The sequence below is a fragment of the Oncorhynchus clarkii genome, chromosome 17 (genome assembly GCF_045791955.1).
Source record: "Oncorhynchus clarkii lewisi isolate Uvic-CL-2024 chromosome 17, UVic_Ocla_1.0, whole genome shotgun sequence".
Classification (NCBI taxonomy): domain Eukaryota; kingdom Metazoa; phylum Chordata; class Actinopteri; order Salmoniformes; family Salmonidae; genus Oncorhynchus; species Oncorhynchus clarkii.
In genome coordinates, this window is record NC_092163.1 from 42,202,017 (window position 1) to 42,218,585 (window position 16,569).

General features: G+C 45.0%; 1 protein-coding gene across 2 annotated transcripts in view; it reads left to right on the forward strand.

Moving 5' to 3' along the window:
• LOC139370873 (contactin-2-like) overlaps positions 1 to 16,569 on the forward strand; it is a 75,008-nt gene that overhangs the window by 48,685 nt on the left and 9,754 nt on the right. For both annotated transcript variants that reach the window (XM_071110723.1, XM_071110724.1), the window contains exons 2-8: positions 6,692 to 6,829; positions 12,987 to 13,128; positions 13,249 to 13,421; positions 13,707 to 13,802; positions 14,588 to 14,800; positions 15,161 to 15,263; positions 15,775 to 15,956. In XM_071110723.1, the coding sequence (XP_070966824.1) occupies positions 6,763 to 6,829; positions 12,987 to 13,128; positions 13,249 to 13,421; positions 13,707 to 13,802; positions 14,588 to 14,800; positions 15,161 to 15,263; positions 15,775 to 15,956 (976 nt within the window). In that variant the 5' untranslated portion in view covers positions 6,692 to 6,762. The remainder of the gene's footprint in view (positions 1 to 6,691; positions 6,830 to 12,986; positions 13,129 to 13,248; positions 13,422 to 13,706; positions 13,803 to 14,587; positions 14,801 to 15,160; positions 15,264 to 15,774; positions 15,957 to 16,569) is intronic.

The following is a 16,569-nucleotide window of genomic DNA, read 5'->3' on the forward strand; positions in this document are numbered from 1 at the left end:
TAAAAGTTGATTGGTTTTAGATGACAAGACAAATTTCTTCAGCCTCCTGATGGTTGAAGAGGCGCTGTTGCACCTTTGGAGGGTACTATGGTGTTATTAAATGCTGAGCTGTAGTCAATGAACAGCATTCTTACATAGGTATTCCTCATTTCCAGATGGGATAGGGGCAGTTTGCAGTGTGATGGTGATTGCATCGTCAGTGGACCTATTGGGGCGGTAAGCAAATTGGAGTGGGTCTAGGGTATCAGGTAGGGTGGAGGTGATATGATCCTTGACTAGACTCTCGGAGCACTTCATGATGACAGAAGTGAGTGCAATGGGGCGATAGGGATTTAGTTCAGTTACCTTAGATTTCTTGGGAACAGGAACAATGGTGGCCACCTTGAAGCATGTGGGGACAACATACTGGGATAGGGATTGGTTGAATATGTCCGTAAACACACCAGCCAGCTTGTCTGTGCATGCTCTGAGGACACGGCTAGGGATGCCATCTGGACCGGCAGCCTTGCGAGGGTTGACACGTTTAAATGTTTTACTCACGTTGGTCGCGGAGGAGAGCCAACAGGCTTTGGTAGTGGGCTGTGTCAGTGGCACTGTATTGTCCTCAAAGTAAGCAAAGCAGTTGTTTAATTTGTCTGGGAGCAAGACATCAATGTCCGCGATGGGGCTGGTTTGCTTTTGGTAATCCGTGATTGACTCTAGACCCTGACACATACGTCTCATGTTTGAGCTGTTGAATTGCGGCTCTACATTGTCTCCATACTGACGCTTTGCTTGTTTGAGTGCCTTGCGGAGGGAATAGCTGCACTGTTTGTATTCGGTCATGTTTCTGGTCGCCTTGCCATGATTAAAGCGGTGGGTCGCTCTTTCAGTTTTGTGCGAATGCTGCCATCAATCCACGGTTTCTGTTTAGGGAACGTTTTAATAGTCACAGAATGTACGACATCTCCGATGCACTTGCTTATAAACTCGCTCACCAAGTCAGCGTATACAGTTGAAGTTGTAAGTTTACATACACCTTAGCCAAATACATTTAAACTCAGTTTTTCACAATTCCTGACATTTAATCCTATAAACAATTCCCTGTTTTAGGTCAGTTAGGATCACCACTTTATTTTTCAAATCTGAAATGTCAGAATAATAGAGAGAATGATTCATTTCTGCTTTTTTTCTTTCATCACATTCCCAGTGGGTCAGAAGTTTACATACACTCAATTACTACTTGGTAGCATTGCCTTTAAATTGTTTAACTTGGGTCAAACGTTTTGGGTAGCCTTCCACAAGCTTCCCATGATAAGTTGGGTGAATTTTGCCCATTCCTCCTGACAGAGCTGGTGTAACTGAGTTAGGTTTGTAGGCCTCCTTGCTCGTACACACTTTTCAGTTCTGCCCACAATGTTCTATAGGATTGAGGTCAGGGCTTTGTTATGGCCACTCCAATACTTTGTCTTTGTTGTCCTTAAGCCATTTTGCCACAACTTTGGAAGTATGCTTGGGGTCATTGTCGATTTGGATGACCCATTTGCGACCAAGCTTTAACTTCCTGACTGATGTCTTGAGATTTTGCTTCAATATATCCACATAATTTTCCTACCTCATGATGCCATCTATTTTGTGAAGTGCACCTGTCCCTCCTGCAGCAAAGCACCCCCACAACATGATGCTGCCATCCTCGTGCTTCACGGTTGGGATGGTGTCCTTCAGCTTGCAAGCCTCCCCCTTTTTCCTCCAAACATAACAATCGTCATTATGGCCGAACAGTTCTATTTTTGTTTCATCAGACCAGAGGACATTTCTCCAAAAAGTACGATATTTGTCCCCATGTGCAGTTTCAAACCGTAGTCTGGCTTTTTTATGGCGGTTTTGAAAGTGGTTTCTTCCTTGCCGAGAGGCCTTTCAGGTTATGTCAATACAGGACTCGTTTTACTGTGGATATAGATACTTTTGTACCTGTTTCCTCCAGCCTCTTCACAAGGTCCTTTGCTGTTGTTCTGGGATTGATTTGCACTTTTTTTCCAAAGTACGTTCATCTCTTCATCTCCTTCCTGAGCGGTATAATGGCTGCGTGGTCCCAGGGTGTTTATACATGCATACTATTGTTTTTACAGATGAACGTGGTACATTGAGGCATTTGGAAATTGCTCCCAAGGATGAACCAGACTTGTGGAGGTCAACAATTTTTTTTCTGAGGTCTTGGCTGATTTCTTTTGATTTTACCATTATGTCAAGCAAAGAGGCACTGAGTTTGAAGGTAGGCCTTGAAATACATCCACAGGTACACCTACATTTGACTAAATTGATGTCAAGTACCCTATCAGAAGCTTTTAAACCCATGACATAATTTTTTGGAATTTTCCAAGCTTTACAGCAATTGTTCGAAAAATTACTGGTGTCATGCATTAAGTAGATGTCCTAACCGACTTGCCAAAACTATAGTTTGTCAACAAGAAATTGGTGGAGTTCTTGAAAAACGAGTTTTAATGACCCCAACCTAAGTGTATGTAAACTTCCGACTTCAACTGTACATCAATGTTGTTGTCTGAGGCTATCCGGGAACATATCCCAGTCCACGTGATTGAAGCAATCTTGAAGCGTGGTCAGACCAGCATTGTATTGACCTAAGCACGGGCGTTTCCTGTTTTAGTTTCTGTCTGTAGGCTGGGAGCAAAAAAATGGAGTCATGGTCAGACTAGCCGAAGGCAGGGCGGGAGTTGGCTTTGTATGCATCGCGGAAGTTCTAGTAGAAATGACCCAGAATGCTACCAGCTCGTGTTGCACATTCGAAATGCTGACAGAATTTTGGAAGTATTGTTCTTAGGTTATTTTTGTTAAAATCCCCAGCTACAATAAATGCATCCTCGGGATGTATTGTTTCCATAGAGTCCAGTGAAGTTCTTTCAGGGCCGACAAGGGATCTGATTGGGGGTGGGGGTGTGTACACGACTGTGATTATAATCAAAGATAATTCTCTTGGAAGATAATGCAGTGGGCATTTGATTGTAAGGAATTATTGGTCAGGTGATCAAAAGGACTTGAGTTTCTGTATGTTGTTGTGAATACACCATGAGTCGTTAATCATAAGGCATACACCCCCGCCTTTCTTCTTACCAGAGAGATGTTTGTTTCGGTCGGCGCGATGCTTGAAGAAACCGGGTGGCTGTACCGACTCTATCCAGAGTGAGCCATGTTTCCGTGAAACAGAGAATGTTACAATCTCTGATGTCTCTCTGGAAGGCAACTCGTGCCCTAATTCCGTCCACCTTGTTATCTAGAGATTGGACATTGGCAAGTAATATGCTCGGAAGCGGTGGATCCTGTGCTCGCCTTCTAAGCCTGACCAGTAGGCTGCTCCATCTGCCTCTCCTGTGGTAACCCCGTTGTTTTGGGTCGGCCTCTGGGTTAAGATTGCATGTCCAGGGTGGAGGTCCGAACAAAGGATACGCTTCGGGAAAGACATATTCCTCTTCGTAATGTTGGTAAGTTGACGTCGCTTTAATATCCAATAGTTCTTCACCGGCTGTATGTAATAACACATGAGATTTTCTGGGCTAACAATGTAAGAAATAATACATAAAATAACAAAGAACTGCATAGATTTCTAAGAACCTGAAACGAGGAGACCATCTCTGCTAGCACCATTGCTCAGTCTGTGTTGACTCAGTGTATATGGATGGAGGAGAGGAACACATAGGAGAATACTGTGAAAAGGAGGGGAGAGAAGAGAGGGAGTAAGCTGCAGAGATTTCTCCAGCAATCAGACCAACACTCCACTCCACACAAGTGAAGTCGGTGTTAACTCAAGCACTCAACTACAGCATACCCCCCCCCCCCCCCCTCCCCCTCACACACACACTAGCCTTGCACACAGCAAAGATGGAATACAGCACCAGCCGTCCTATACAGCCCTTTACTGTGATCTGGACCCAGTCATCCATATTATGTGAAGAATGTGCAGATAATGGTGGATAACTGAGGGGCCTCTGGGAAAACACCCACACTGACAGAGGAGCATCCTTAAAAGGCTTAGCTCGGTCTCCAGCCTTCCATACTGTGTGGAGAGCGTGTGTGTGGCATTTTGTTGTTAGCGAAGGGGCTGCTAAGAGCGCTGCAGTATAGCCGGCTGAACTCAAACTGAGGAAACAAGCATCTGAGTGAGAGAGTGGTACATATTGAGTCTGCATTCAGCCATCAGAGACACTCAGACAAATTATTTTATTTTGCTACAGCGTGTCTTATAAGCCCATGTAGGCTGTGCATCCTTACATGACACTAATAATAAAATCAATCGCACATGGTTCTAATTTCAGGACCTGTGTGTGTGTGTGTGTGTGTGTGTGTGTGTGTGTGTGTGTGTGTGTGTGTGTACCCTCTCTTTCCTGCTCACTCTAAACTGTAGAATCACCAATCTGGGCCCTCTCCTCTCCAGAGACACAATCAGTTTTTAACCACTCCTCATAAACAGCCCATCTGTGGTCCTTGGTTAAGTTACTTGGACCAGCCGGCCCCCAGAAACAGCCCAAAATAATTCAGCCGAGATCAAAACAGACAACAATGATCTAAGGTCAGTTTTGTGATTTCCCCCTTGTGGTCATAGGATTTGGAGAGGGTAAAGCAGGTCCTAGATCAGTGCTCACGGGAGGAACGCTTCCTGTCTAGACTGGAACAGTGCTGGTTCCATTACTGTTATCTGTCAGAATGTGTCAGAGTTCTGAGTTCCAATTACAGGAGCAGAGAGATGAGGAGGCGAGGAAGAGCGGGGAAGAGAGGAAGAGGTGTGCACTGATGGGTGACTCACCCTGAGGATCGTCAATGGGACACAATATTCCCCAGCGCTACACACAGAAATGGAAGGGTCTGCACTGACTGCACATATTGGACAGATTTTACCCTGATACGACAATTCATATGGACCGATTTACAGGAAACTCTCATTCCCTGAGGGTTGAGACGTGTTTTGTTCAGTTGTGGTTCTGTTGATTGCTAAATGCACAACACCTGGTTGTTGGAAGTCGGTTTGGCTGGCAATGAGATGCCGTATGGAAATCATCAGGCGCAACAAATTGACGGCGTTGATCTTTAAAGTGACACACCTGCATCTGCAGGAGTCATGAAGGAGGAATGCTCCATTGCAAAGCAACCAGATACTTTTCCTGGTTGTCACTACTACCTAATTGTCTTGTCATGTCATCCTTTCAGTGTATCCAAGCCCTATTAAAGCATGTCATATGAATGTTTCTATCTACTTTGAGCTGACTGTTGAACCAGACCCAGTTGTTTGGCTGTGGTGCGATGAAGACGTGAGAGCAATGTGATATGCTCTCATCTCCTCCTTCCACAGTCATTAAGCTGTGAGCTGATTTGATGAGATATATCTCTCTGTCTTTGCCTGGCTCGCTTTTTGTCTGTTTTTCTCTCCTCTCTCTGCTCTTTTTTATTGCTATCTTTCGCTCTTCCCTATCCCCCCTCTCATATCTCTATCTATCCCTCTCTCTGTGTTTAATAACAGTAGTATCCAGTGAAGTGTCAGAAGGTGACAGTTTGGGGAGAGTGGGAGAGCACAGAGGGAGAGCACAGAGGGAGAACACAGGCTGACAGAGTAGATTATGTTAGCCGGGTCTGTCCAGGGAATTCTGCCATGGAGTAACTTGTTCCTGGTCTGTAAATTAGCCCACTAGGCTGTGAGCTGTCTGGAGAAGTTCCGACAGATGTACTAGATCTAATTCTACCTTCTGTGCCAGCTTCCGAGTTAAAGAGCCAGAACCTTCCTGGCTTATTGATGTTTCTTTCTAAAGACCTTGGACCTATTGTATTTGAAGAGAATAAAACACTTAACGAATGAAAACCCTCTCGTTGCTTTCCACGATCGTGTTAGGCTATTGTGTTTTTAAGTTATTTTTTTGTCATGCAATGCTGATTTTCAGATTAGGTGGGTGGCTTGCCAGCATTTCCAGCTGAGAGAGAGAAAACGAGACAGGAAAGGAGAGGAGGGTAAGAGAAAGAGGGAGGGAGAATAAGAAGGTCAGAGAAGACATTGTAAAGGAGTTGTTCTGTTTGCACCTTGTGAAAGAGTTAGAAATTGAACGTAAGAGCACTACGATTTATTTAAGAGCAATACATTTTATGTAATCTCAAAAAAAATCCATCTTAAATCACTGCGAATGCTCTTACCTCGCCCATTCTTCCCCCAAGCTGCTGTTTCACATTGCCAGAGAGAGATAATTGCAATGCTGTGTACCAAGAATGACCCGTACTATCTGTTTGTCTATCTACCTTAGGCTATAGTGTTTATTCTGTAATGTAACCTGAAGTAGAGCGCGGGAAGACAGTCTCCTGGGTGTGTGAAAGGCAGCGGGAGATATAGCTATTGAAGAGAGAAGGCCACTGGAGCATACTTAGTAGGGGTGCTTGTCCAAATGGCACCCTACTGCTTATATAGCGCACTACTTTTGACCGAGGCCCATAAAGGCTCTGGTCAAAAGTAATGCACTATGTATGGAATAGTGTGCCATTTGGACAAACCCCCGCTGTAGTGTGACACATTGCTTCCGTCCACAGACATTAGAGACCCTGTACTGTGAGGATGTTTAGAAAAAGAGAGTGTGGCTGCTTATAGATCATGTGTTAGCAATAGAGAGCTAGCCTTGTAGTAATAAATAAATAATACATCTGTCATTCTTTTTGTTCTCCACAGGCACTGATAAGCCTTTTCTCCTTCCTCCTGGTGTGGTTCTGATCCGGTTCAGTTCTGATCTGAGCGCGAGAATGGTGCGTTGGAGCGTGAGAATGATTCTGTTGAGCCTCAGCTCATTAGCTCTGAGCTACGCTGTCGGTGAGTTCTCGCTCTCTCTCTTTTTGTTATATATTCTGTTTACTCCTCCCTCCTCTCCACTCATCTCCTCCTGTCTTCTCTATTTCCCTCTCCTCCCTTTTCTCTTTTATTCTCCTTACCCTATGTTCCAATGTCAGTTCCGTTCCTCCTCACATCACCACTTACTGTCAGATCTCCTCTCACGTCCACTCCATTAGTTTGAATCTTTCAATACTACCAAGGAATGTGGCTACTGTCAGTCCTGGATGGTGAATTTGATAAAATGACATTTCCATAAGAGTGCTGTTCACTTCCTGAATTGACTAGTAAATTAGGATGGACTTCAGCTCCGGGCTACTTCCCCATCAATATGAACACATCCACTATCGCAGTCGTTGTTATTAAAATCTCCCTCTCCCACCCACATGCAACCTCTTTCAGTTATTGTGCTCCCCTAGCCCCCACAGCCTCTCACTCCAGACACAGACACGTACACACACACATGACCATGCATCTTATCAGACTGATGGTTTGGTGTGCGATGGGTGGGTTTGGGGGTTGAGTGTGTGTCTGGAGAACCAAAAGTAAGGGTTCTGCGCCTCTGGGGGGGCTTCAGGCCAGATTAAAATTTCATGTTGTTATTTTAGACCAGCGGGCACAAGGGATTCGATTTTTTTTTGTTTATTTATTTACTTGGCGACAGAGTTGAAATAATTCAGCGATCTCATGAATGATAGATGAAGATGGTGTAGCGTTCCTTTGTTGAAATGAACAAGATTTTCCACTGTTGCCAAATGTGCAGTTACTCATAGTCAATCCCTGTGGACGGCACACAGTCCGTGAAATTGTAATTATTAGCCTCATCAATGCTCTGTTGGACTGTTGATGAAGTGAATCACACATGCACACACGAACACACACACACACACACACACACACACACACACACACACACACACACACACACACACACACACACACACACACACACACACAATCTGCATAAACAAAACTTACTATAGTATTAATCAATACTCAACATGAAGGAGGAGTCACACATACTGTACATAAACTCAGTAAAAAATAAATAAACGTCCTTTAAAGGACCCTGCCTTTAAAGATAATTCGTAAAAATCCAAATAACTTCACAGATCTTCGTTGTAATGGGTGTTTCCCATGCTTGTTCAATGAACCATAAACAATTAATGAACATGCACCCGTGGAACGGTCGTTAAGACACTAACAGCTTACAGACGGTAGGCTATTAAAGTCACAGTTATAAAAACTTAGGACACTAAAAGAGGCCTTTCTCTACTGACTGGAAAAACACCAAAAGAAAGATGCCCAGGGTCCCTGCTCATCTACGTGAACGTGCCTTAGGCATGCTGCAAGGAGGCATGAGGACTGCAGATGTGGCCAGGCAATAAATTGCAATGTCCGTACTGTGAGACGCCTAAGACAGCGCTACAGGGAGACCAGATAGACAGCTGATCGTCCTCGCAGTGGCAGACCACATGCAACAACACCTACACGGGATCGGTACAACGGAACATCACACCTGCGGGACAGATACAGGATGGCCACTGCCCGAGTTACACCAGGAACACACAATCCCTCCATCAGTGCTCAGACTGTGCGCAATTGGCTGAGTGAGGCTGGACTGAGGGCTTGTAGGCCTTTTGTAAGGCAGGTCCTCACCAGACATCACCGGCAACAACGTCGCCTGTGGGCACAAACCCACCGTCGCTGGACCAGACAGGACTGGCAAAAAGTGCTCTTCACCAACGAGCCTCGGTTTTGTCTCACCAGGGGTGATGGTCAGATTCGCTTTTATCGTCGAAGGAATGAGCGTTACACCAAGGCCTGTATTCTGGAGAGGGTCCGTCATGGTCTGGGGCGTTTTGTCACAGCATCATTGGTCTGAGCTTGTTGTCATTGCAGGCAATCTTAATGCTGTGCGTTACAGGGAAGACATCCTCCTCCCTCATGTGGTACCCTTCCTGCAGCCTCATCCTGACATGACCCTCCAGCATGACAATGCCACCAGCCATACTGCTCGTTCTGTGCGTGATTTCCTGCAAGACAGGAATGTCAGTGTTCTGCCATGGCCAGCGAAGAGCCCGGATCTCAATCCCATTGAGCACGTCTGGGACCTGTTTGATTGGAGGGTGAGGGCTAGGGCCATTCCCCCCAGAAATGTTAGAGAACTTGTAGGTGCCTTGGTGGAAGAGTGTGGTAACACCTCACAGCAAGAACTTGCAAATCTGGTGCAGTCCATGAGGAGGAGATGCACTGCAGTACTTAATGCAGCTGGTGGCCACACCAGATACTTACTGACCTTTACTTTGTTCAGGGACACATTATTCCATGTCTGTTAGTCACATGTCTGTGGAACTTGTTCAGTTTATGTCTCAGTTGTTGAATCTTGTTATGTTCATACAAATATATACAAATGTTAAGTTTGCTGAAAATAAATGCAGTTGACAGAGAGAGGACGTTTTTCTTTTTTTTTGCTGAGTATACATACATACTCTGGCAAAAGATGCAAGGCCACAGAAACCCAGAAACAGACACACACGCCCATACATCCCAATGGACACACTTTGAAACGCAGTATGTGTTAACTTTCTATGCTCAGTAAACAAAAAGTGAATAACACACACAGACAATCATATACAAGGCCACACTCAAACACATACCATCAGGCCTTTATGGTAGAGTGGCAAGACGGAAACCACTCCTCAGTAAAAGGCAGATGACAGCCAGCTTGGAGTTTTCCAAAAGGCACTTAAAGGACTCTCTGACCATGTGAAACAAGATTCTCTTGGTCTGATGAAACCAAGATTGAACTCTTTGGCCTGAATGCCAAGTGTCACATCTGAAGGAAACCTGGCATCATCCCTATGGTGAAGCATGGTGGTGGCAGCATCATGCTGTGGAGATGTTTTTCAGCGGCAGGGACTGGGAGTCTAGTCAAGATCGAGGGGAAAGATGAACGGAGCAAAGTACAGAGAGGTCTTTGACGAAAACCTGCTCAGGACCACAGACTGGGGTGAAGGTTCACCATCCAACAGGACAATGACCGTAAGCACACAGCCAAGACAACTCAGGAATGGCTTTGTGACAAGTCTCTGAATATCCTTGAGTGGCCCAGCCAGAGCCTGGACTTGAACCCGATCGAACATCTCTGGAGAGACCAATCGTTGTGCAGCGACTCTCCCCATCCAAGCTGACAGAGCTTGAGAGGATCTGCAGAGAAGAATATGAGAAACTCCCCAAATGCAAGTGTGCCAAGCTCGTAGCGTCATTCTCAAAAGTACTTAAGGCTGTAATCGTTTCCAAAGGTGCTTCAAGAAAGTACTTAGTAAAGGGTCTGAATGCTTATGCATATGTAATATTTCAGTGTTCATTTTAATACATTTGCAAACATTTCTAAAAACCTTTTTTTGCTTTGTCATTATGGGATATTGTGTGTAGATTGAGGGAAATAATACAATTTAATGCATTTTCGAATAAGGCTGTAACATAACAAAATGTGGAAAAGGTCAAGGGGTCTGAATACTTTCCGATTAACTATATGTTATCTTGAACATCAGTGTCTTTTTAAATAATATGCACAGGTGTGATAGTTGTATGACTTAATCACATTCGAAAAGCGGTCATTAAAATAGCTTATTTAGCTAGCTAACAAAATCATAGCCTGTATCATGCATGCAAGCTTACCTGTCATATTTCCAATGATGGAGCAGCGGATCAGGCAACTTGTGAGAGGATCTACACCGTAGAATAATGATTCTTTCAGGTGAAATGTTGGGATATTGGGGTCCTGAGAATGTAGTAAAACCAGTACACATACTACCCCACACACAGACACACCCAAGGACACAACAAGAACATTGAATGTATCTGACGATAAAGAACTGTTGGTCTGTTTGGTTGGGAAGTTCATAGTTAGCCTACCTCAGGTTATTCTGTTTTGTTGCTGTGAAAGAATGGGCCTATTCGTTCAATCAAATCAATCAATCAACTGTATTTTATAAAGCCAGCAGATGTCAAAGTGCTTAAAAACATAGCAGCCTAAAACTCCAAACTCCAAAAACCAGGCTCCGAGGGGTGGCCAGCCCTCTTCTGGCTGTGCCGGGTAGAGATTATATGAGTAATTGGCCATTAAAGGCCAGATCGTTCTTCAAACGTTTGTAGATGACCAGCAGGGTCAAATAATAATCACAGCGGTTGTAAAGGGTGCAACAGGTCACCACCTAAGGAGTAAATGTCAGTTGGCTTTTCATAGCCGAGCATTCAGAGGTCGAGACAGCAGGTGCAGTAGAGAGAGAGAGAGTGAGAGTCAAAATGATTTGATATTTAGATATTGAGAGAAACTCATTGTCTTCTCTCATTGCCACACCTCAAAATTAACACGAACAGTGGTTTGTATGGCAGGTTTCTAACATGCAGCACTGTCAGCTGGTAGGTTAGGATGTTTCCAGGGTATGAAATTATTTGGAAATGTATCTTCTGTATGGTTGGGGGATTGCCGCCCCCCTCCACACACACACACACACACACACACACACACACACACAGCATCCTAGCACCCCAGCATAGCAAACACCCAGAGAGAGGAGAGACTGATTAGAGAGTCCCCAAACAGCCTGTGTGTCTCTCACTGCCCCAGATTTAAAGGTCCAATGCAGCAATTTTTATCTCAATATCAAATAATTTCTGGGTAATAATTCAAGTACCTTACTGTGATTTTGTTTTAACCATTTTAATTGAAAACAAACAAAAATACCAGAAAATGTGCTGTCTCTTTGTTATTGTTATTGCTATTAACTTGGACTGCCTGGTGCTGTCACCAGGCAAGCCCACACTCCATCCCACCAAAACAGACTGAAATTTAAAGCCGTGTTTTTAAACAACTCTTTCACTATAAGGGCATTATCATAATTGTCAACATTTTACAGTGTTATTCCAACCTCATAGTTTTTGACTGCACTGGGACTTTAAGAGCTCCCCTTCTCTCACACACACACACACACACACACACACACACACACACACACACACACACACACACACACACACACACACACACACACACACACCCACACGCACGCATGCTCATGTGCTCACGTACCATCTCTTCCTGTTATCTCTTATTTCCTCCCTCCCTCGTTCCCTCTCTCTCGCACACACTTTTTGTGCCACGAGGATTCAGCATTAGATTCCCATATGTTCATGAGGCGTCTCTAACCCAATTTGCGCTGTATAACACGGACAGATTCTCTGTGTACCTGGAGAATAGCTAGCTGTCTGTTCCAACCGGCTGTTTCTACTGCACCTTCTGTTTCTCTCATCTCCCTCTCTCTCCACCCCTCCACTCTTCTACTCTCCTCTGTTCATCCCCTTCTCCACCTTTACCCGTGCCTCTCCTCCCTCTAGCCACCCCAACACTCAATCTCTTTTTCACTCTTCACCTCTATGTCCTCTCCCCATTTAAGTCCCTCTCCCCTCGTTCTCTCTTCATCACTGTCGTACCGAACAGTATTGCCTCTGACAGCCTGTATCCCCTCCAGACTCCCACCCTTTGGATCTCACTTTCAGTGCAGATGGTTGTTTTACCATAATGCTTGCCTGCACAACTCCTGCTTCAAACTCACACTCACACACACATCTCTGAGCCATGAACACATAATTATGGGTTTTCTGTCAGGGGAACAGGGAATAGGGGAAAACAGGCCATCTCAACACCATCCCAGAGTACATTATTTAGATGAGATTAAAATGGATTAGATTACATTTAATCAAATACTTCCACTGTAATTTGTGAACATTTCTCATTCAATTAGACAATTCCACATTTTCTGACTTTGGCTTCCCAAAGCACAGATGAAACTCGTATTTACCACCAACTGAATTTCTGAATGGGGATACATGGTGTTTAATTAAGAAAAAATATGTTATAGTGATACAGAACAAGTTGTTTTGAAATGTTAGTGTCTTTCAACAGTCGCAGCACAACACAGTTTCAGTTGAATACAGTTTGAAAAGGGGAAGAAAACAAATCTTGAATCTAATTGTTTACTCTTAATTCTGATTGGTTGGAAGGGGCTGGTAGTAGGAAATTGGGTGGTTGGTCATTCTGATTGTGTGTGTGTGTGTGTGTGTGTGTTGACAGGCGGGGACGTGTGCATAACGGGTCATGACAGTGGGCCAGTGTTTGAGGAGCAGCCCAGCAGTGTGGTTTACCCAGAAGGTCTCAGTAAGGGAACAGTTACTCTCAACTGCCAGGCTAGAGCCAGCCCTGCTGCTACGTACAGGTAAGAACAAACATGTGCACACACACACACATCAGAGAAGCAGTCATCAGAGAGGTGGTACAGGTACTAAGTGCTCATCTCTACAGCGTTATGTAACTTCTTCCCTTCCCTGTCCGGTAGGTGGCATGTGAATGGTACGAATGTCCCGGTAGGGGACCTCCGGTATACACTAGTAGCCGGTAACCTGGTGATCAGTGGTCCCCGGTACGGCAGTGACGGAGGCTCCTACCAGTGTCTGGCCATGAACCGCTGTGGCACCGTACTCAGCCGCGTCGCCAATCTCAAGTTCGGCTGTGAGTACATTCATTTATTCATATTTATGTATTTACCATTCTCTGTGTTGCTGCATATTAATCAAGATGTATTGGATCCCCGTTGTTATTCATCAAACTCTCTTTTCTGTGGATCTCATCTCATTCCATTGATTGGTTTATATAGTGAAAAGAAGAAATTGCTCAGTAAGAAGTACACGTTCGTCTTGTGGTACTCTTGACTGAATTTAATTGAGTTTTTTTTTCATTGTCTCGTGTAGTTTGTTTTCTATCTTCTTGTGATATCCTCCTTTACTGTTTTTCTAGACCTCCATGACTTCTCTGGGGAAGGGCAGAGCCCGCAGACAGTGTACGAGGGTGCAGGTGCCTTCCTGGCCTGTCAGGCCCCCGCCCACTACCCAGGTACACACACACACACACACAATTCACATGCTCAAATCAAAATCAAATCAAAGTTTATTTGTCATGTGCGCCGAATACAACAGGTGTGTAGACCTTACAGTGAAATGCTTACTTACAGGCTCTAACCAATAGTGAAAAAAAGGTATTAGGTGAACAATAGGTAAGTAAAGAAATAAAACAACAGTAAAAAGAGGCTATATACAGTAGCGAGGCGATAAAAGTAGCAAGGCTACAAACCGACAACGGTTAGTCGGGCTGATTGAGGTAGTATGTACATGTAGATATGGATAAAGTTACTATGCATATATGATGAACAGAGAATAGCAGTAGTGTAAAGAGGGGTTGGCGGGTGGTGGGTGGCGGGTGGTGGGTGGTGGGTGGCGGTACACAGTGCAGATAGCCCAGTTAGTCAATGTGCGGGAGCACTGGTTGGTCGGCCATATTGAGGTAGTCTGTACATGAATGTATAGTTAATAAAGTGACTATGCATATAAGATAAACAGAGAGGAGCAGGGTTGGTGGGGGGGGCACACAATGTAAATCGTCTGGGTAACCATTTGATTACCTGTTCAGGAGTCTTATGGTTTGGGGGTTAAAAACTGTTGAGATGCCTTTTATTCCAATCTCTGCTTTCTCTCTGAGTGCTCCCTTGAACTAGTTTGTGGAATGTTTTCATTGATAAGCCCTATTTATGGCACATTGATTAAGTCTCACTCTCCTCCTCGTCTTCTCTCTCGCTCTTGCTCTCCCTTCTCTCTCTTTCTGTCCCTTTCTCCTCTCGTTAGCGCTGTCCTACCGCTGGTTCGTTAACGACTTCCCCAGCTTCGTGAAGCCTGACGGGGGTAGGTGGTTCGTCTCCCAGGTAACGGGCAACCTGTACCTGGCCAAGGCGGAGCCTAACGATACAGCAAGCTACTTTTGCTTCACCACCATCGACATGGACATCAGTACCAAGAGTACCTTCAGCAAGGCCAACCAACTCACCGTGCAGCCAGACGGTACAGGAGTGTGTGTGTGTGTGTGTGTGTGTGTGTGTGTGTGTGTGTGTGTGTGTGTGTGTGTGTGTGTGTGTGTGTGTGTGTGTGGTGTGTGGTGTGTGGTGTGTGGTGTGTGGTGTGTGGTGTGTGTGTGTGTGTGGAGAGAAAAGGCCTATTCAAGTACTCTGTTCCTCTTACACGGTAATTGTGCAGCTTTGAAAAGCATTTGACATTTCAATTGACAAGGAACTACAAAGAATACAGTGCTGTATATTTCTCCTCTAAGAGGAGAGACTTGAAGTGCAGGTGCAGCTTATAATTTGCTTTATTTCACGTCAGCCATTTTCGCTGTTGTTGACATGTCCTCTCTATTAACCACAGCCAATACCAGGAAGTCAGCTCCTGCTATCAAAGTGCGTTTTCCAGCAGAGACTTACGCCCTGGCAGGACACACCACCCAGCTGGAGTGCTTTGCCTATGGAAAGTAAGTCCCTGATCCATGTTATTATCCCATATTGTTAAAATATCTCCAATTTGCAAGCTTGCAACAATGCAGTAATCAATAACAATGTAATACTAAAAATAACAAGGTAGAACAAAAACACACAATAAATAAAAATAAGAGGAACGCAATAAAGTATGTAAGCATTCTCTATACACGATTTGTTGTATACTGGATCCACACACTCTCGCCCTGCATTCCCCTTTTCTTGCCTCTCCCTCCTCCAATGTCCTCTTCCTCCTCCACCTTCCCCTCCTTCTGCCCATGCCTCTCTCCATCTTCCTCCTCCACCTTCCCTTCCTTCTGCCCATGCCTCTCTCCCTCTTCCTCCTCCACCGTCCCCTCCTTCTAACCATGCCTCTCTCCCTCTTCCTCCTCCACCTTCCCCTCCTTCTGCCCATGCCTCTCTCCCTCTTCCTCCTCCACCTTCCCCTCCTTCTGCCCATGCCTCTCTCCCTCTTTATCCACCACTGCTTCCCTTCCCTCACCTTAGTCCCATCCCAAAGTTGCGTTGGAGGAAGGTGGATGGTCTGTTGCCGTCTAAGGCCGGGGCCAGTGCAGAGGGACCCATCCTCACTCTGCCTGAGATTACCTTCCATGACGAGGGCGTGTACGAGTGTGAGGCCTACAACTCTGAGGGCCGCGACAAACACCAGGGACGCATCAACGTGCAAGGTAGGGTAGAGACACAAACAAACACACACACACACAATTTCTAAGACTTTATTGAGTTACAGTTCATATGAGGAACTCAGTCAATTGAAAAATCACTAGGCCCTAATCTATGAATTTCACATGACTGGGAATACAGATATGCATCTGTTGGCCACATATACCTTTAAAAAAAAAAGTATGTAGTGGATCAGAAAACCAGTCGGTATCTGGTGTCTCCACCATTTGCTTCATGCAGCGCGACACATCTCCTTCGCATACAGTTGATCGGGCTGTTGATTGTTGCCTGTGGAATTTCGTTCCACTCCTCTTCAATGGTTGTGTGAAGTTGCTGAATATGTGCGGGAATTGGAACACGCCATCTTACACGTCAATCCAGAGCATCCCACACATGCTCAATGGTTGACATGTATGGTGAGTATGCAAGCCATGGAAGAACTGGGACATTTTCAGCTTCCAGGAATTGTCTACAGATCCTTGCGACATGGGGCCGTACATTATCATGCTGAAACATGAGGTGGAGGGAGTGGATGAATGTCACGACAATGGGCCTCAGGATCTCATCGCGGTATCTCTGTGCAATCAAATTGCCATCGATAAAATGCAGCTGTGTTCA